Genomic DNA, 20,488 nt, shown 5'->3' with positions numbered 1-20,488 from the left:
TGTTGAGAAGTTTCTTATATGTCTGTTGTCCACTTGTATATCTTCATTTGAGAAATGTCTTTTCAGGTGTTTTGCTCATTTTTTAATATAATTATTTGTTTTCTTTTTACTGAGTAGTTTGAGTTCCTTGTATATTTTAGATATTAGTCCTTTATCCAATATACGATTTGCAAATATTTCATCCCAATCTGTGAGTTGTCTCTTTATTCTTTTAATTGTTTTCCTTTGCTGTGCAAAAGGTCTTTAGTTTTATGCAGTCCTATTTGTTTATTTTTGCTTTCATTATATCTGCTTTGGGACTCTTAAGAAATCACAGCCCAGATCAGTGTTATGGAGCTTCCCCTCTATAGTCCCTACTATTAGTTTCACAGTTTCAGGTCTTACATTTAAGTCTTTAACTGATTTTGAGTTGATTCTTGTATAAGGAGTGAAGTAAAAGTCCATTTTCACTCTTCTGTATGTGGATATCCAATTTTACCAACATTCTTCATTGAAGAGACCATCCTTTCCCCATTGTGTGTTCTTGGTACCTTTGTCAGACATCAATTGACCATAAATGTGTGGGTTTATTTTGGGGCTCTGTGTCCTATTTCATTGGTCAATGTGCTGTTTTTGTGCCAATACCATGCTCTTTTGATTACTATAGCTTTGTAATCTATTTTGAAATCCAGTAGTATGATGTCTCTAGCTTTAATATTAAAATTTTTTATACGTTATTAGGCTTAACATTGGATTAACTGTCATAAGTCATTTAGTCTATTACTTCTCCTGGGAAACTGTGGTTGAGTTCATTTTATTTTTTGAGCTTTTATCAATGCATTCCAAAATTCAATTTATTTTTCTCTATTAGACAAATTATGTTTTCCTGTCTTACTCAGGATCTGGGTTCCTCCTCCTTATCCTATTCTCAAATCTTTTTGTTGGCATCAGTTGAGGTCCTGAGTGATGGCTACCAACTCACTACCTTGTCGAACGTGCAAATTTGACTACCTTGTCAAATTCGTGTTGCATAGCTTAGGGGGCAGAGAAAATACAATGTAAAGGATCTAGAGGAAAAAGACTACTTGATGAGACAACTTAACTGATATCGGCCATAACATGTATGACTATGAGAGTTGGGAAAGTACATTATTAATTTTATAAGTTCAAATTTGCATTTATATTGTTTTCTATATCTGTAGGTGGCCTGTGAATAATTCTTAATGAATGCACGTGGTTATAGATGTCTACTCTAAGCATTATTGGGTAGGCTTGGTATACCTTAGTTCATTTTGAAAGATCCAGGTGGTGAAAGGGGTACCAATGGTTATTTTATAAGCTCTTTAACGAAGCAAGAAAAATTTGAACAACAGTCAACTGAAACTTGCTGAGAAAATTTATTGCTGCCAGTTGAGATTAATGAAACATAGAGTATCTTTGGTAAAGACAAACTGAGGGGAAAACCACCTCTTTCTTTTGGTGACAAGCTTTTGTTATCCAGGGTTATAATGCCCTTGCCTCTTCTAAGATTCTTGGTGGTAGTGCCTGCTCTCTAATGACTAGCTTCGCTGAGCAGTTTGAAGCCTCTTCATTTTTGCCTTTTGCCTTCGAGCAGTTCTCAGTTTTTTAGTTTTTAAGAAATTGTCCTCTAATTGGTATAAAAAATCTTCAATTCGTCCAACCTAGAAAAAATAAACAGATGCAACAAGATTTGTCGTTGGTTTCTTGGGTCTCTTACACTTATAAAAACGGTGAGATATTTAAAATAAATGGCACATACAAGTCCATGTTGGGACAGAACTGGCAGAAACAGAGACGACTAAACGTAAAAGCCTCCTTCTGTTTCCGTGTTAGGTCCCCCTGTTTTACTGACTTAACACAAAGCACAAGTGTGGGAGTTTGCTTTATCCCAAGGCATTGGGAATGGAAATGGGGATTATTGTTGCCATGCAGTTTTTAATGGTCAGTAAAACCAGGGCTTTTCTTTGCTTTAAAGAAAGTGAATGGTAAATGATTAATCCATGGAAAGCCCTTTCTCCACCTTCTTTATCAACAATGGGAGTGATAAGAAACAAACAAACTTACCCCCCCTCAAGCCAGAGATTCAAGCATTTAGATGGCCCCAACCAACATGAGAGAAAAATGAATATTTGTATAGTCTTGGCAAGAATCATTTTTCCTTTCAATGAAAAGGAAACTCTGAAAGAATGCATTTTCTTAAAAAATGCCATACACCAGGGAATAAGATAAAATGATCTACACAACAATTCTTGAAAAAGAATTAGTCTTTCTCCAAAGAAAACTTACAATTATTCAATGGCAGTTGATAGAATGTATTATACTGTTTGTCTGAAAAAATTGTAGAATAAAAGTTTACATATATGCTGAATTGGGTTCTCACGAACTTCGATAGATAGAACAACTCATGCTTAACCCTGACTCCTAGGACCTGCATATTGTATTAGCTTAACATTACTCACTGAGCAGCTCATTGTCAGAAAGTTAACCCAAACTAGAGCACTTACTATTCAAGGTACCTGAACTATCATCTACTTAAGATAAAAGCACTTATGACTTCAATTTTCCAATGTTGAGTTCCACTTTTAAATTGCTTGATTTATCATTCAGAGTAATATCCAAAGGATAATTCAGATTGTCAAAAAGAGAATAATAAATGGTAGCACTCATCCATATGTTATGCTTAGGTCTTATATCACACCAGCACCAGGGATATAAACTGTCCACTCTTTTTCTTATTTTTTGAGAAAACAAGGTAAATTATTTATATGAAAACAATTCTTTTGAAACCCTTTTAAAAACTACTTCAGGTACATTTTCTAAAAAGCACATTGTTCTTTATGATGTCTGATCATTGCAGGACACATCAAAATAATTTGATAGAATATTTTTTGATTCCTCCATGAAGTCAGTGCATTATTCTATGTGTTCCATATCTATATCTCTATCTATCTATCTTTCTATCTATCTATCTATCTATCTATCTATCTATCTATCTATCTATCTATCTCGTTTTCACCAAAATAAGACATTAAAAAATTAATATGGAGCACAATCAGTGCAGATATAATGGATGACAGCTTACCATTACTTCAATAGTTGAGTTGATGACTCATTCACAGTATTTGTACTGACAATGTATCATTTAAATCGAAGCTCTTTACAATGAGAATATTTGCAATTAGCCTAAATATAATTTAAAATTACAATTCTAATGCAGCAAAAAATAAGACTGTGAAATAATTGTTTTAAAATATCCATTAGGTGTCTGCTGTCTTTTTAAAACAATTGTGTTCATTAAGAGCAGTATTGAGTAATGGGGTTGCATTGTATTTTAAAAAGACAAAGAAGAAACATAAGATGTGTCACTGAAATAAAAGAATTCTGCTGGCCGGGTTGGTGGCTCACGCCTATAATCCCAGTACTTTGGGAGGCCGAGGCGGGTGGATCACGAGGTCAAGAGATCGAGACCATCCTGGTCAACAAGGTGAAACCCCATCTCTACTAAAAACACAAAAATTAGCTGGGCATGGTGGTGCACGCCTGTAGTCCCAGCTACTCTGGAGGCTGAGGCAGGAGAATTGCTTGAACCCAGAAGGCGGAGGTTGCGGTGAGACGAGATTGTGCCATTGCACTCCAGTCTGGGTAACAACAGCGAAACTCCGTCTCAAAAAAAAAAAAAGAATTCTGCTGACTTAAGTGGGCAGGTCCAGAGCACATACTATGTGCGTGCTGTACCTGACCTGTATGTTCACCTCCCACCTGGCCTGTCTCCCTCCTGTGCTTTCAATCCATCTCGTAATGATGCCGAAATGAACTTTTAAATATAGAAATCTGATCAGATCTTTCCTTTGCTTGAATTACATTACACGGATCTCTAAACCCTTAACATGGCCTATATACCTCTATTCCTGGGTTATCAGGTTTCACTTGCATCTCTGGTTCTGTCTAATATCACTCCATCTGCTTTAGCACGTGGTACAGCTCTCAATTTTCTGAGCACAGCCATGCATTGTTCTATGCCCCCTCCATCTTCCTAATGGAACACGCCCATTAGAACACTTGCGTATCCTCTAGATTTCAGGTCAAACATCAATGCTTCAGGGAAGTCTTCCTTTAGAACCCAGGCCAAGTTGGTTGTCTCAGTAACATTTTTTCATCTCTTTGGATACTATAATTTTTTTACTTAATTGCTTATAATGATTTATATAATATCTGCCTTCTCATCTGGACTTTCAAATCCATAAGGCAGGGACCAGGTCCATGTTCACTATTTCCAAAACCTAGGATATTACAGACCTTCAGTAATCTACTCTCTGATAAAAGAGGTGAAGAGATTCAGAAAAGCATGTGTTTTTCCATACTTAAGTGAAGGCTGGATGGAAGGATAGCAGAAGGCCTTCTTTTCCTCTGGAAATTTAATGAACACGACTTTCTCATGCCACCCTTCTTTTACCCTTGTTTAGCTTTGACCATTGCCTGTCAAGGCAAGGGAATGACAAGGTGCTGCTTGTATACTCGAAACAGCCAGGAATACAAAGGCACTGGATGAGGAGTCAGCAGGAAAGTTGAATTCTGCTCTCAGCTTGGCTTATAACCCTGCTCTGTGACCCCAGGGAAATGACTTGGCCTTTCTGAACCTCAGCTTTCACCAACAGTTGGTATCAAAAGAGGGTTGGCATGGATAATTACCAAAGACACATCTGGTCACAAAATTCCGTGACTTACAGTCACATCAGATCCAAGCAGTCCAGTCCTAAAAATGAGTACTCACATTTTCAAATCAGAGGTTATTCCCTTAGATTACACCATTAGACGAATGACACAAGATGCAGCAAAGCAAGTCAATTTTAGCTTCTATACTTACTGAAGTGTACGACAGCTGCAGCATGTTTTTTAGTAAAGCTGGTTCTTTATTTTCTTTTTTTTTTTTATGTCAAGGAAAGAAAAATGCTGGTTAAAGAGAAAATAGATTCATATAACTAGAAGAACAGATTGCAAATGATAGAAAGTTCTGTAAAGCCCTTAGGAAAATAAAACACAAAGAAATATGTAAGTACCCAAGAAAGCACACAGTTTTTGAAGCAGAGGCTTTCTTAGACTCTTTTTAGTACAGAATCTAATTGCTTAACCGTCTCAGAGAGCCTACTTGGTCGTTCTGAGTCTAATTTTCCCCTTTGCAAAATGGGCAGATAACCTTTTTTCGTGTTTATACGTGCCAATGCTGACTTGACATTGCAGTGATATGGACATTAGACCAAATGAGCGTGCAAAGAATTTTAGGGTGTCTGATGATTGTGGAGAACGCAATATCAGTTGGAAGGCAGGTTCTAACATATCATATGACTGGTGGTCATAACCCATATCGAAGAGTAAGGAAGTTGTCATCAGCCAGTTTCTCAATGCCTTTTAACTCATATGCAAACACTACTATTATGGGTTCAATTGTGTCCTCCTCTAAATTTATATGTTCAAGTCATAAGCAACCCCCGGTACTTTAGAATGTGGACTGATCTGGAGATAGGGTATTTACATAGCTAATCCAGTTAAAATGAGGTCCTTAGGGTGGCCCTAATCTACAGTGACTGATGTCCTCATAAAACAGGGAAATTTGGAGACAGATGCTCACACAGGAAGAATACCATGTGAAGATGAAGGCAGAGATTGGGGTGATGCCCCCACAAGCTGAGGTACAATAAAGAATGCCAGGAAATCACCAGAAACCAGGGGAGAGGCATGAAACAGTTTCATCCTCACAGCCCTCAGAGGAACCAACCTTGAAGGCACTGATTTCAGACTCTTATGCTCCGGAATTGTGAAACAATCAATTTCTGTTGTTGAAGCCCCTCCGTTTGTGGTACTTTGCTACGGCAGCCCTAGCATGTGAATATTAACCACTAAGCCATAAAGTGAAGGGAGGAGCAACTAAGTTATAATTCTCCCCTCAAACAGGACTTTGATCCTTTTCAAAATTCTCGTTTCCTACTGATGTTCCCTACTTGGTTGGTACCCCCGGCACAGGCTCAGTGTTCACCTTGGGAACCAGGCTTGTCTCTTACCAGTAATAGCCGTGAGAAGAAGTTGATCTCAAACATGAATGAACAGGTAAATTATACTGAGAAGGAAGACGCTGGGCTTGAATTTAGGCTTCCCGTTAAATTTCATGTGGCCTGAACCAGGAGAGAGGATTAGGTGTGTTTACATGGGTTTGCTTATATGGGTTTGAGTGCTCAAAGGATATATATATTTTTAATTAAAGTGCTGAAAGATTGTTTTGAGGAAGAAAGTTGAGGAAATAAGAATAAAATTCATCAGGTATCAAGCTTATATGACTGTAGTGATAGTTACAGAATGGGAATGTGTTTTCCGTGATTAGCAGTTTGGACCAAAATCCTCTCAGCAAAACAGACAATTTACCCCACCACCGAGGATTTGATAACGTTAGTTTCTTTGCTTTGTTCCAGTTTAATTTCCAGACCAAAAGGTTTTAAATATTTATCATCCAAAATGGTTTGAATTTTAATTCTTATTAGAATTACAATTGTTTTCAAATAGGCTTGAAATTAATTTCTAAAATAAACTTAGTTTCTGAAACGAAGTTGTTTCTACTCTTCATAATACAGCAGTTTCCTTTAGCTTTTGGCTAGTGTTCAAAGATACAGACAAGCCCCTATATTTCTCCTTTTCCATTTAGTGAATTTGGTTTATTATTCAGTGTTTTAACCATAAGAGTGTAACATAAAAATCTGGGGTATCTACCCCCGAGATTTTACAAACATGCAAAAAAACATGCCAAACTATATCACCGACTCTTGAAAATATCCATAATGATAACACTTTTCAGTATGTTTAATATAGAATTCAAAAACTATTATAAAATTTTTTTTATCATATAGTCTAGGAAATTATGTGTTTGTTATGGTCTGAGTGTCTGTGTCCCCCAAGATTCATATATTGAAATTGTAACTCCCAAAGTGATAGTATTAGAATGTAAGATTTTTGGGAGGTGATTAGGTCACAAGGATGGAGCTCTTGTGAATGGGATTAGTGCCCTTATGAAAAGAAGCCCAAGAGAACTTGTTTGCTCTGTCTACCATGTGAAGACACAGCTAGAAGGTATCATCTATGCACCAGAAAAGAAGACTTCAATGGACACAGAGTCTGCCACTGCCTTGATTTTCCAGCCTCTAGATGATGAGAAATAAATTTCTGTTGTTTACAAGCTACCAAGTCTACATGGCATCTTGTTAATTGGTAATTGAGGATTCACACATGTCAGTAAAAAGCAACTCAGGAAGACCCTGCATTCTTTTTACCCAGTGTCTGTCAATGGAAATATCTTGCAAAACTGTGGAATACTAAAGCCGATATTGACACTGATACAGTCAAGATACAGAACAGTTCCATTACCGCAGAGATCTCTCATGTTGACTTTGTATAGCCATCTGTTTTTCTCCTGGTTCTCAACCTCTTCTTAAACCCTGGCAACCACTAATAAGTTCCTTTTTTTGGGACGCAGTCTTGTTCTGTCACCCAAGCTGAAGTGCAGTGGTATGATCTGGGCTCACTGTAACCTCTGCCTCCTGGGTTCAAGTGATTCTCATGCCTCAGCATCCTGAGTAGCTGGGATTACAGGCATGCACCAGCATACCAGGCTAATTTTTACAGTTTTAGTAGAGACAGGGTTTTGCCATTATGGTCAGGCTGGTCTTGAACTCCTGGCCTCAAATGATCCACCCACCTCAGCCTCCCAAAGTGAGCCACCATGCCAGATCATAGGTTCTTTGTTTATATAATTTTGTTATTGCAAGAAATGGAATCATATATAACTCCACACTTCTCTGGAGATTTATTCAGGTTGTTGTATCAATAGTTTATTTCTTTTTTTTTTTAGATGGAGTTTCGCTCTTGTTACCCAGGCTGGAGTGCAATGGCGCGATCTCGGCTCACTGCAACCTCCGCCTCCTGGGTCCAGGCAGTTCTCCTGCCTCAGCCTCCTGAATAGCTGGGATTACAGGCACGTGCCACCATGCCCAGCTAATTTTTTGTATTTTAGTAGAGACGGGGTTTCACCATGTTGACCAGGATGGTCTCGATCTCTTGACCTCATGATCCACCCGCCTCGGCCTCCCAAAGTGCTGGGATTACAGGAATAGTTTATTTCTTTTTATCACTGACTAATATTCCATGGTATGGATTTACCCGTTTGGTTAACCATTCATCATTTGAAGGATGGTTAGGTTATTTATAGTTTTGGGCTATGGTAAAATAAGTTACTATAAATATTTGTATACAGGTCTTTCTTTGAACATAAGTCTTTATTTTTCTGGAATATAAGCCCAGGAGTACAATTTCTAGGTTATACGGTAGCTATATATTTAATATATATTTTTTTTAGGTAGTGCTGATTGGTTGGATTGGAGATGAAATCAAAGGGAGTTGAAGCTGTCTTGTGTTGAGTCAGTTCTGGGTGGAGGCCACAAGATCAGATGAGCCACTTTATCTGTCTGGGTGGTGCCAGCTGATCCATTAAGTGCACGGTCTGCAAAATATCTCAAGAACTGATCTCAAGAACTTTGCAATAGTGATGTTATCCCCAGGTCACATTTAATTTTATTTTTGAAAGAAACTACCATATTATTTTCCACAGTGGTTATACCATTTTACATCCCATTAATAATGTATGAGTGATCTAATTTCTCCATATCCTCACCAGCATTTAGTATTGTCATTATTGTTTATTTTAGCCATTTTAATACATGTGTAGTGACATCTCATTGTGGTTTTAATTTGCATTTCCCTAATGGCTAGTGATGTTGAACATGTTTTAATATGCTTACTTGTCATTCACTTTGGTAAATGTCTGTTTGTATCTTTCATCATTTTCAAATTGGATTGGCTTTTTTTTTCTGTTGAATTTTGAGAGCTCTTTATAGAATCTGTATATAGATTAGTCTTTTGTTGGATGTAGGGTTTGCAAGTATTTTCTCTCATGCTGAGCTTTTTTTCATCCTTTTTAAAAAGTACTTCCACAGATAAATTCTTAATTTTAATGAAGTTTAATTCATAAATTAAACTTTTATGGATTGTGCTTTTGGTATTAAGTCTAAGAAGTTTGCATAGAGCAAAATCCCATAGAGTTTTCCCTATTGTTTTGTAGAAGTTTTATAGTTTTACATATAAGTCTGTGACCTAATTTGAGTTAATTTTTGTATGAAGCGTAAGGATTAGGTCAAGGCTGTGTTTTGGTTTTCTTTTATTTTTGGTCTACAGATGTGTCAATGTTCCAGCATCATTTGTTGAAAACACTATTTTTCTTCCACTGAATTGCTTTTACTCCTTTATAAAAAAATCAGTAGAGCATATTTGGGTTTATTTCTGGGTTCTCTATTCTGTTCCATTGAGCTTTGTGTCAATCCCTCCACCAGTACACAAATTCTTGATTACTGTAGTTATATAAAAAGTCTTTAACTGTAATCCCAGCACTTTGGGAGGCTGAGGAGGGTGGATCACGAGGTCAAGAGATCGAGACCATCCTGGTCAACATGGTGAAACCCCGTCTCTACTAAAATACAAAAAATTAGCTGGGCATGGTGGCTTGTGCCTCTAATCCCAGCTACTCAGGAGGCTGAGGCAGGAGAATTGCCTGAACCCAGGCGGTGGAGGTTGCGGTGAGCCGAGATCGCGCCATTGCACTCCAGCCTGGGTAACAAGAGCAAAACTCCGTCACACACACACACACACACACACACACACACACACACACACACACACACACACAGTCTTTAAATTAGGTAGATGACTTCTTCCCATGTTATTCTTTTTCTGAATTATTTTAACTGGTCTGTTTCCTTTGTATTTTTATATAAACTTTAGAGTAATCTTCTCTGTATCTGTGAAAACCTTGCTGTAATTTTAATAGACACTATGTTAAACTTGTATATCAAATTTGAGACTTTGATGGTTATATTATGTAGGGTCTTTCAATCCATAAACATGATGTATCTTTCAGTTTATTTAGATCTTTGATTTCTTTCCTTATTGTTTTGTAATTTTGGGCATACAAGTCCTGTAGATGTTTTGCTAGATTCACACCAAAATATTTCATTTGTTTGAGCAATTATAAATAATACTGTCTTACATTTTAGTGTCCTGATTACTGCTATTATATAAACAATTGAGTTTTGTACATTTGTCTTGTATCTTGCAACCTTGCTGAACTCATTTTTTGGGGGGATTTTTATGTAGACAATTATGTCATCTGCAAATAGGGAAGAGCAGATTTATTTCTTCTATTCTGTTTTACATGCCTTTTGTTTCCTTTATGTGCCTTAATGCAGTGCCTAGAATTTCCAGCACTATGTTGAATAGGAGTGGTGAAAGCTAATATCCTTTCCCTGTTCCTAATCTTAGAGGGAAAGATTTTATTCTTTCACTATTAAGTGTAATGTTAACTGTAGAAATTTTGGAGATGCTCTTTAACAACATGAGGAGGTTTTCCTTTACCCTTAGTTTTCTCGTATTTTTTAAATCACAAATGAGTGTCAATTTTGTCCCGTGCTTTTCTGAATCAATTGATATGATCATTTAATTTTTCTTCTGTAGTCTTGTTTATATGGCAGATTATGTTGATTTTGAAATATTCAAACATCCTTGCATCTATGGGATAAATCCCACTTAGTTATGGCATATAATTTTTAAACATGTTGCTAAATCCTAATTGTTAATAATGTAAAGATTTTTGCCTCTATATTCAAGAGAGATACTGGTTCATAAGATTTTTTTGCAACTATTTTTGTCTGATTTGGTATTAGGATAATACTAGCTTTATAACATGAATTGGGAAGAGTTTGCTACACTTGCATTATCTAAAAGAAATTGTGCAGAATTGGTATTAATTCTTTAAATGTGTAGCAGAATCTTCCAGTGAAACCATCTGGGCTTAGATATTTCTGAGGAATTTGTAATTATGAATAGTTATATGGTTAATTAAATTATTTTATATTGGGTGAGTGGTGGTAGGCATGTTTTTTGAGGAATTGGTATATTTCATCAAAGTTATAAAATTTATATATGTAGAATTGTTCTAAGATTCTCTTATTATCATTTTACTGTCTGCAGCATCTGTAGTGATGTTCCATTTCATTCCTGGTATCAGTGATTTGTGCCTTCTCCCGTTTTTATTCATCAGTCTTGCTAGATGTTTTTAATTTTACTAACCTGTTCAAAGAAGCAGCCCTTTTTGCATTGATTTTTTTCTATTTTTCTGTGTACATTTCCACTGACTTCTAGTTTAATCCTTATTGTTTTCTTCCTTCTGCTTGCTTCATGTTTATTTTGCTCTTCTTTTTCTAGGTGTTTGAAGTTGGACTTCAGTTTATTGATTTGAAATTGTTTCTTCTTTTATAATGGATGCATTTAGTGCTATAAATTTTTCTCTCAAGGCTATTTTACATGTATCCCACAAATTTTGATATGTTATACTTTCATTTTTATTCAGTTAAAGATATTCTTTTATTTCTCTTGAGACTTATTTTCGATCCATGAACTATTCGAGTATTTGGAGATCTTTCTGTTACTGACGTCTAGCTTATTTCCGTTGAAGTTGTGGGACGCATCCTTTACAATTTCAGCTTTTAGAAATTTATTTAAGTTTGTTACGATCCAGAATAGGGTCTATTTTGGTACATATTCCATGAGCACATAAATGTTGATTAGATTCTGTTGCTTGATGGTGTTACTGGGTTATTCCATATTCTTATTGATTTTCTGTTTAGTCATTCTATCAACTGTTGAGAAAGGGCAGTTGGACTCTCCAATCATAACTGTGGACATGTCTAGTTTTTCTTTTAGTCCTGTCAGCTTTTGCTTCATGTATTTTGCAGACTCTGTAATTTGTGCATACACACTTAGAATTGCTTTGCTTTTTATTTTGGTGGATTGATATTTTAATTGTTGTAGAATATCATATTCCTCCCTGTCTCTGGTAGCTTTCTTTGTTTGAAGTCTCCTTTGTCTGATATTAATATAACCATGACCGCTTTCCTTTTATGAATGTTTACATGGTATTTCCTTTTATATCCTTAAATCTTGAGCTTTCTATGTCATCATCGTTAGTTTGTAGACAGCATATTTGAGTCATATTTTGAAGTCTGTTTTGCCAACCTCTGTCTTTTAATTAGTGTATTTAAGCCACCTACATTTAGTGCCATTATTGGTATGCTAGATCCTAGCCGGCTGTTTTATTTTTAATTTCCTTTGGTTGCTGCTTCTGTTTTATCCCCCTCCCTTTCTGAGGTTACTTAAACATTTTTTAAAATTACATTTGGACTTAACCAGAGTTTTTGATATATCTTTTTGTATAGCTTTGGAAGTATTTGCTGTACATATTACATTACACGTGTCTGTGTATGTAAAATATGTGCATGTGTGTATTCATTTTAAATCTGAAGTATAGAATCATTGCTTTCTTTTTCTCTTCCCCCTCTCCCACTTATAATTATCTTCAATCCTTTATATAAATTGAGAACTACATTAAACAATGTTGCTATTTTTGTGTCCGCAACCAAACATGATGAAGAAGAGAAGAATATTATTTGTAGTCATGTTTATGCTTACTGTGTTCTCTCAGCCTTTTTGATATTTCTAGATCTTTCTTTTGATTCCTTTCTATTCAGAAAACTTTCTTTAGCTATTCTTTTGGGGTAGGTTTTCTGATGATGAATTCTCTTCGTTTTCCTTACTTTCTTCCTTATTTCTAAAAGATGCTAGCCTAGGGTTGGCAATTGTGTTCTTTGAGTGCTAGAAAAGTATTGTGCCACTCACTTATTACCGGCCTCCATCGTTTCTTATGAGAAAGCCACTGCTATTTATTTTTTCATAGAGATAATGCATCATTTCCCTTTTGCTGCTTTTAAGATATTTTTGCCTTTAGTCTTCAGAAGTTTGACTATGATGTATCCTGGTATGCATTTCTTTGGGCTTATCCTAGTTGAAATCCACTCAGCTTCTTAAATTTATAGTTTTGTCTTTTGCCAAATTTGGGAAGTTTTTAGCCATTATTTTTTCGAGAACTTTTTTCTTCCTGTCCACTCTTCCTCTTCCTCTGAAACTGATGTCATGAATAATGGATCTGTTGTTACAGTATTACAGATGCCAGAGGCTTTTTTTTTTTACAGTTTATTTTCTCTTTTTGTTAAGATTAGGTAATTTTTTTTTTTTTTTTTTTTTTTGAGGTGGAATCTCACACTATCGCCCAGGCTGGAGTGCAATGGCATGGTTTTGGCTCACTGCAACCTCCACTTTCAGGGTTTAAGTGATTTTCCTTTCTCAGCCTCGCAAGTGGCTGGGATTACAGGCACTTGCCACCATGCCTGGCTAATTTTTTCTATTTTTAGTAGAGACGGTATTTCACTATGTTGGCCAGGCTGGTCTCGATCTCCTGATCTCATGATCTGCCCGCCTTAGCCTCCCAAAGTGCTGGGATTATAGGCATGAGCCATGACGCCTGGCCTAAGATTTGGTCATTTTTATTGTCCTATGTTTCTTTCCATGACTATCTCCTCTGTCCCTTTCATTCTGCCTTTGAGCCCATCCAATAAATTTTTTGTTTCAGTTGTTTTACATTTTCAGTTCTAAAATTTCTATTGAGTTTTTCTTTATATTTTCTCTTTCTTTGCTGATACTTTCTGTTTACTTCCTGGGACTATTTTTTTTTTCACTTAAATGTGTTTGTAATCGCTCATTAAAGCGTTTTTATAATGCCTGCTTTAAAATGTCACATAATTCTTCTTTTTCTGAGACAGAATCTCACTCTTTTGCCCAGGCTGGAGTACAATCACATGATCTCATCTCACTGCAACCTCTATCTCCTAGGTTCAAGTGATTCTCCTTCCTTAGCCTCCTCGGTAGCTGGGATTGCAGGCATGTGCCTATGCCTGGCTAATTTTTAGTAGCGATGGAGTTTTGCCATGATGACCAGGCTGGTTTCAAACTCCTGGTATCAAGTGATCCACCTGCCTTGGCCTCCCAAAGTGTTGAGATTACGTGCATGAGCCATCACACCTGGCCTAAAATGTCGATTCTTCAAATATATCTGATATCTCTGTTTTGGCATTCATTGATTATCTTTCTTCATTCAGGTGGAGGTCTTTCTGGTTCTTGGTATAATGAGTGATCTTTGAAATTCGGACATTTTCAGTGTTTTGTTATGAGGGAACTGCCTTGTTACTGAACTTCTGTGGAAACAGAAGTTCGGATTCCCAATTCACCCTCCATAACACCTGACAAGGGGCTTCTCATTACTTCTGGGTTGGGAAGGGAGTTCAAGCTCCTCACTAGGTCTCCACTAATACCTTCCTGGCTTGGAGGATAGGAATATCTTATCGTTGTTTCCCACATGGCCTTCACTGACATGACATTGTGGGAGAAGACTCACTACCGTTGCTGGGTGCTAACAATTTTGACTTTTTACTAGGTCTGCTGCGACACCATACCAGCAAGGATGGAAGTAGGTAAAGGGGAGATTGACTTCCTACTGCAGATAAAAGTTTAGACTCCCTAGTTGGCCTTCTCTGAAACTACCCTGTTAGGGTAGAAACATCGCAATACTTTTTTTGTTGTATTTTGTTTTGTTGTTAGTTTTGTTTTTGAGAGATGGAGTCTTGCTCTGTCACCCAGGCTGGAGTGCAGTAGTGCAATCTCGGCTCACTGCAACCTCTGCCTCCTGGGTTCAAGCGATTCTCTTGTCTCAGCTTCCCAAGTAGCTGGGACTACAGGCATGAGCCACCATGCCCCGCTAATATCTGTATTTTTTTTAGTAGAGATGGGGTTTCATTCTATGTTGACCAGGCTGGCCTCAAACTCCTGACCTCAGGTGATCTGCCTGCCTTGGCCTCCCAAAGTGCTGGGATTATAGGCATGAGCCACTGGGCCCAGCCTTGGGATACCTTGTTACTGCCTGGTGAATATAGAAGTCTAATTCCCACTTGAACCTTGCTAATGCAGGTGGGAGTGAGACCACCATTTTTTGTGTGGCATTTGGATAGAGTAGAGAGATTATTGTCTAAAAGTTTTCTGTTTTGATGTGCTGCCCTTTCTCTTATCCTTTGGCTAAGGAGAAAGGGCTTTGGTTGGAACTTTTTCTGGTTTGCACTCGGTGTTTCTGGACTATACCCACTTATTCGCCTCCAAGTGAGGGATGTATGAGGCAAACAAGAAAATCCCAGTGAACTCATTAGCATGTCATTTCTTTAGTCCCGATGTTCTTAGCTAGTCTGCCTTTTTGACTCTACATTTTAGAATCTTTTTTTTTTTTTTTTGAGACAGAGTTTTGCTCTTGTTACCCAGGCTGGAGTGCAATGGTGTAATCTCGGCTCACTGCAACCTCCGCCTCCTGGGTTCAGGCAATTCTTCTGCCTCAGCCTCCCGAGTAGCTGGGATTACAGGTGCGCACCATGCCCAGCTAATTTTTGTATTTTTAGTAGAGACGGGGGTTTCACCTTGTTGACCAGGATGGTCTCGATCTCTTGACCTCGTGATCCACCCGCCTCAGCCTCCCAAAGTGCTGGGATTACAGGCTTGAGCCACCGCGCCCAGCCTACTTTTTAGAATCTTATGCTTGTTTTCCACATAATGCCCAGGGATTTTAGTTGCATATAATGGGATGAATGGGGGAAAGCGCATCTACCCATATTCTTCAAAGTAGAAGTACTCTATCATAGGTTTTTAAAATGTGATTTTGACCCCTGTCCTTAGGAAGTTGTGCTTCCATTTCTTGAATCAGTTTGATCAGTTGCTTCTAAACAGCTTTATTTTTTTATTTTTTATTTTTTTTTTACTGCGAATATATTTTTTATTTAGTCATTCTGTTTACAATTGAAACTCTGGGAATTCAAAATTAACATCCTTGCCCGTGAGCTTCTTATAGACACCAGAAAAAGTTTCAACCTTGTGTTCCACATTGTTCTGCTGTGCTTTGTCCAAATGAACCTTTATGAGCCGGCTGCCATCCAGTTTCACGCGGATTCTCTTGCCCACAATTTCACTTGGGAAGACCAGGTCCTCAAGGATTGCATCGTGCACAGCTGTCAGTGTACGGCTCCGGGGACGCTTTTGTTTATTTTTTGTACGGCTTTTTCGAGTTGGTTTAGGCAGAATTCTCCTCTGGGCAATAAAGACAACATGCTTCCCACTGAACTTTTTCTCCAATTCGCGTACCAGCCGGACTTGGATTTTCTGGAAAGATTTTAGTTGAGGAACAGGAACAAAGATTATGATAGCTTTCCGGCCACCACCAACTTCAATTTCCTTGGCTGCCGTAATATTCAGCTCCCTGAGCTGAGCCTTGAGGTCCGAGTTCATCTCCAGCTCCAGAAGAGCCTGGGAGATGCCGGACTCGAACTCGTCTGGCTTCTCGCCATTGGGCTTCACGATCTTGGCGCTCGAACTGAACATGGCTTTCTCCTTGGTGAGTGCCGACTTAGGAAAAGCCTAAACAGCTTAAATGATATGATAAGGTCAATCACCTGTTGTCAAGCTGAAGGGGCCTTCTTGCCATAAGAGGTCTTTGGAAGTTGAAAGCCTATCAAATGCCTTGCAATAAGAGATAGACCGTGCTTGATTCTACATCTAAGTTAGGGTCTCCGCAGCATGTGTGCACACGCATCTCTCACCAGCAGCTCATGTTCCTCTCCAGTCTGTCCTCCAGCAGAAAGTCATTTCAGTGGAGTACACATTAGTTTAATGCAGTTGTGATGATGTTGAAAGACATGGGTGTATTTTGCTAAGGAATGTGTGTGTGTTTTAGATTCCAGTCTTGTCCCCTTCTCCACAGGTATCATTTTAAGAAAGTCATAATCAGGATAAATGATCCATGTCTTCCTTCAGAGCTGCATGTAAAGGCACTTTCATCTTTGCCCTTCTCCCAAAGATGAAAGGCATAATGAGTACACTGTAAATGACAGAATGAGCTGCAAGTCAATTGCTCTGAACTCCGTATTAATCCCACTTTCAATACAGAAAGGAGGATATCCTATGGTTCATTTAGCCACCAAGTGGTATAAGCTGTTATTCTGTTATTCCCCAGAATTATAAAGGATTGCAAAACTTAATGCATAAAACACAGGCAATAAAATGCTGGGCTGCCAAGCAAAGAAGACACTTTTAGTAATTTAAAGGAAGCAATGTATAGAAGAAACTAGAAACTTACTCTTCAGTTCAAAATACGATTGAGATATATGTTCCCACTCCTCTCACCAGAATATTACAGCGAAATTTTAAAGGATGTATTTTGAAAAACTTTTGCAAAGATACACTTCTGTAATAGGTTTGGAGTAATATGAGCATCTTGAATTTCTGTTTTAGTCACTTCCGTAAATTAGCTCATGAGTGGACCAGGCAGAGAAAGTACTCAGGAAGTGGAGGTGGTAGACTTTATTTTGGCCCACCTGCAGCCTCAAGACCCTCTGTGCTGCGACGGTAAAACTTGGAGGGGTAATGGCAATGTATGCTTATAAAATTGTGTTTTCACTGAAAGCCTGATGCATTGCAGGATGGTAATTCAGATAAGTCACCAGAGAGTGAACCTCAGGGCAACAGTAAGTATACTGCGGAAATGTCTAGACCTCTAAGCTGTTTCCTTGAAGTTCTGAAGTTACAGAAAGAGGGAAGGAAAATAGCATGCTATCAATGCAAACCTAAACATGATATGTCTAGAAAGGGAAGGATGGTGAGGGAGGGCAGTAAGAGCATCATGATCCAGGGAAGTACAGTGGGTCAGGCAGCTACCACGAAGCAGTATAGGCAAGTCGCCAGAAGGGCAGCAAGCTGTGACCTAGTGACGGACAAAGGATTCCCTGCCAAAAAGCAGACTCGAAGCTTGTCTCGCTGGCTGTCTTACAGAATCTGAACTTAGGTCAGGGAATGTTCTCTGCGCCACTGACTCGCAGCGGCTTTGTTGTGTGCTAGCTCATGATTAAGAATGAGCCTTTGACCCAAACAAATCTAATTCAAAACCAAACCCTGTCACTACAAAGTCCAGCTTGTTTTCTTACTTCTACACAGCTATTTTCCCTCATCTTTCAAAAGAGAGATAAAGGCATCTCTCTTATAGGGTTGCTGCAATCCTTAAATGTGATAATGTATTGAAATGCTTGACACACGCTAAGACATCAAGAATAATAACTGGTAGTATCTGTCATCCTCATTATTGTTTATCTGAAACGAGTTTTTCTGTAGCTTGTTCCAATTGTGATAGTTCTTCAAAAGTAAGCTTCAGACAAACTAACCTAGTCTGATAATTTGTGGGGTAACAGTATTTTATTAAGGACATGTGAATGATGACACATTAGTTTTGTCTGCTCCTTGATAAATTCTTATTTAAAGTGGCTCCTGGGCCGGGCGCGGTGGCTCATGCCTGTAATCCTAGCACTTTGGGAGGCCGAGGTGGGTGGATCACCTGAGGTCAGGAGTTCAAGACCAGCCTGGCTATCATGGTGAAACCCCATCTTTATTTAAAAAAAAAAAGGCCGAGCACGGTGGCTCACGCCTATAATCCCAGCACTTTGGGAGGCTGAGGCGGGTGGATCACAAGGTCAAGAGATTGAGACCATCCTGGTCAACAAGGTGAAACCCCGTTTCTACTAAAGATACAAAAATTAGCTGGGCATGGTGGTGTGCGCCTGTAGTCCCAGCTACTTGGGAGGCTGAGGCAGGAGAATTGCTTGAACCCAGAAGGCGGAGGTTGCGGTGAGCCGAGATCGCGCCATTGCACTCCAGTCTGGGTAACAACAGCAAAACTCCGTCTCAAAATAAATAAATAAATAAATAAAAACAAAAAATAAAAAAATAAAAAAAAGTGGCTCCTGGATATATGCTCCCTAGATGAAGGCCATGGTAGCATTTGACTCCTACGCAGAAATACTTCTGCTGCAGAGGTTTCCTGCCAAATCATCAATGTTTTAGAAGACAGTATTTTCAGCCAACAAAGCACATAAAAGAGGTGTTTCCAGTTTTGGAGGCAAGGCCAAGCCCAGGTGGGAAACGGGTGATTAGCAAATGCAGCTGCTGAAAATGATTTACATATTAACCTTATGCTTTTCCCTTGAAGTCAGAGGAGAAAGTTGGTTTAAATGATAACTGAAGTTCACCATCTAGATTTGGAACATTGCACTGTGGTGGGAAAGATGGCCAGACCAAGGCTCTCGGCTTTCTCCATTCCCCGGGTGAGCCTTGGTCTTTGCTCTGTAAACCATCCGAAAATGAGGTCCTCCCTTCCAAGGTGCAGTTGCCCCAGGGCTTAGCTTCTGACCACAGTCCAGAGGTTCTGCCAGGACTTTGGTTAAGGCTCTTCCATTGCAGTTGCTGGCCTGGATGCCATTAACACAGATTCGTTTGTCCCAAGAACCTGGCCTCTTCCAGCCCCTTGGGCCTTGTCTCCCTCCCTGCTTGTCCTCGGAACCTCCTCCCCAGGGTAATCAGCAGTAAAAGCCCTTAGGTTTCTTTCTCTGCTGATCTGTGCTATGCCTTGGACAGAACTGCTTAGCAGTGCTTGGAGCACACACACTATAAAGGAATTTGGGGATATGCTAATGAAGAAGCCCATAACCAAAAGCAAGAAGATTCACAATCAAATTGAGATAAATCTGCAGAGACTCCTTAAAGAACAAGACACACAGGAAAAGGCTGACTGTTGGAAAAACTGCTTTGCAAATGAATGGTACGGCTGCTGAATCTTTGAAAAGACAGCAATACTCTCAGAAGTACTAACCTATCCATGTATTAGCCCAAATGATGGGCCGATGAATGATAGTGCCTTGTGTACAATCTCCCTCAGAAGAGTTTCTGGAAGGATTTGCGTTTAAACGCTGATGTGGAAAGTAAATAAAACGTTTCAATTTGCTCGTCCCTCTACCTCCTGATCCGACTGCCCCTGTCCCATTTCCCAAATTTGTCTTCTCTCCTGTTGGCTTTGCCTACACCAACAGTCTTGAATAGAACAGAGTTGCTAAGTAACGTGCAACTCCACCACATTTTCATCCTAAAAGACCAAATTGGTACATCAATGAATGCCGTTTCTGTATGAGGACAATGAGTATGATTCATAAGTTAAGATTTTGAGGTTAAAAAGGAACACAAGAAGCGAAATAATTTTGAACAAATTCATATGGATGGTTTGAAGAGATCTATCTATGTGCTATTTGTTGGATTCATTGAAGCTTAGGAGGTACTACATTACATTAGATGAAATTTTAAAGTGGCATTTCTCCTCAGGAAACTCATAGGTTCGAGAGTATATGTGGGAACACTTTTCTCATTACTTACAACAAAGTTTTATTTTCCTCATTGAGTCTTCAATCGGTGACCCAGAGGCACAGCAGAACAACACAATACTTTATGTCATACCAGGTTAAATGCTGATCTTCTCAGTGCCAGATTCAGGCTTTATAAACGAAGAGCAAATAACTTTTTCTTCTCAGTTGCAGACAGAGTG

The 20,488-nt window shown here is 38.6% G+C and overlaps 1 protein-coding gene and 1 pseudogene across 1 annotated transcript in view; both read right to left on the bottom strand.

Annotated features, from left to right (window-relative positions):
• Positions 1-1,197: 1,197 nt before the first annotated feature.
• Positions 1,198-20,488, bottom strand: part of SPATA16 (spermatogenesis associated 16) — a 253,666-nt gene continuing 234,375 nt past the window's right edge. Inside the window, exon 11 of the mRNA XM_035278772.3 lies at positions 1,198-1,661. Coding sequence (XP_035134663.3) covers positions 1,539-1,661 — 123 coding nt within the window. The 3' untranslated portion in view covers positions 1,198-1,538. The remainder of the gene's footprint in view (positions 1,662-20,488) is intronic.
• On the bottom strand, positions 15,806-16,488 carry LOC100394323 (ribosomal protein S7 pseudogene; annotated as a pseudogene).

The sequence above is a fragment of the Callithrix jacchus genome, chromosome 17 (genome assembly GCF_049354715.1).
Source record: "Callithrix jacchus isolate 240 chromosome 17, calJac240_pri, whole genome shotgun sequence".
Lineage (NCBI taxonomy): Eukaryota > Metazoa > Chordata > Mammalia > Primates > Cebidae > Callithrix > Callithrix jacchus.
The sequence above is the reverse complement of the archived record's forward strand: the minus strand, read 5'-3'. Positions and strand labels throughout refer to the sequence as shown.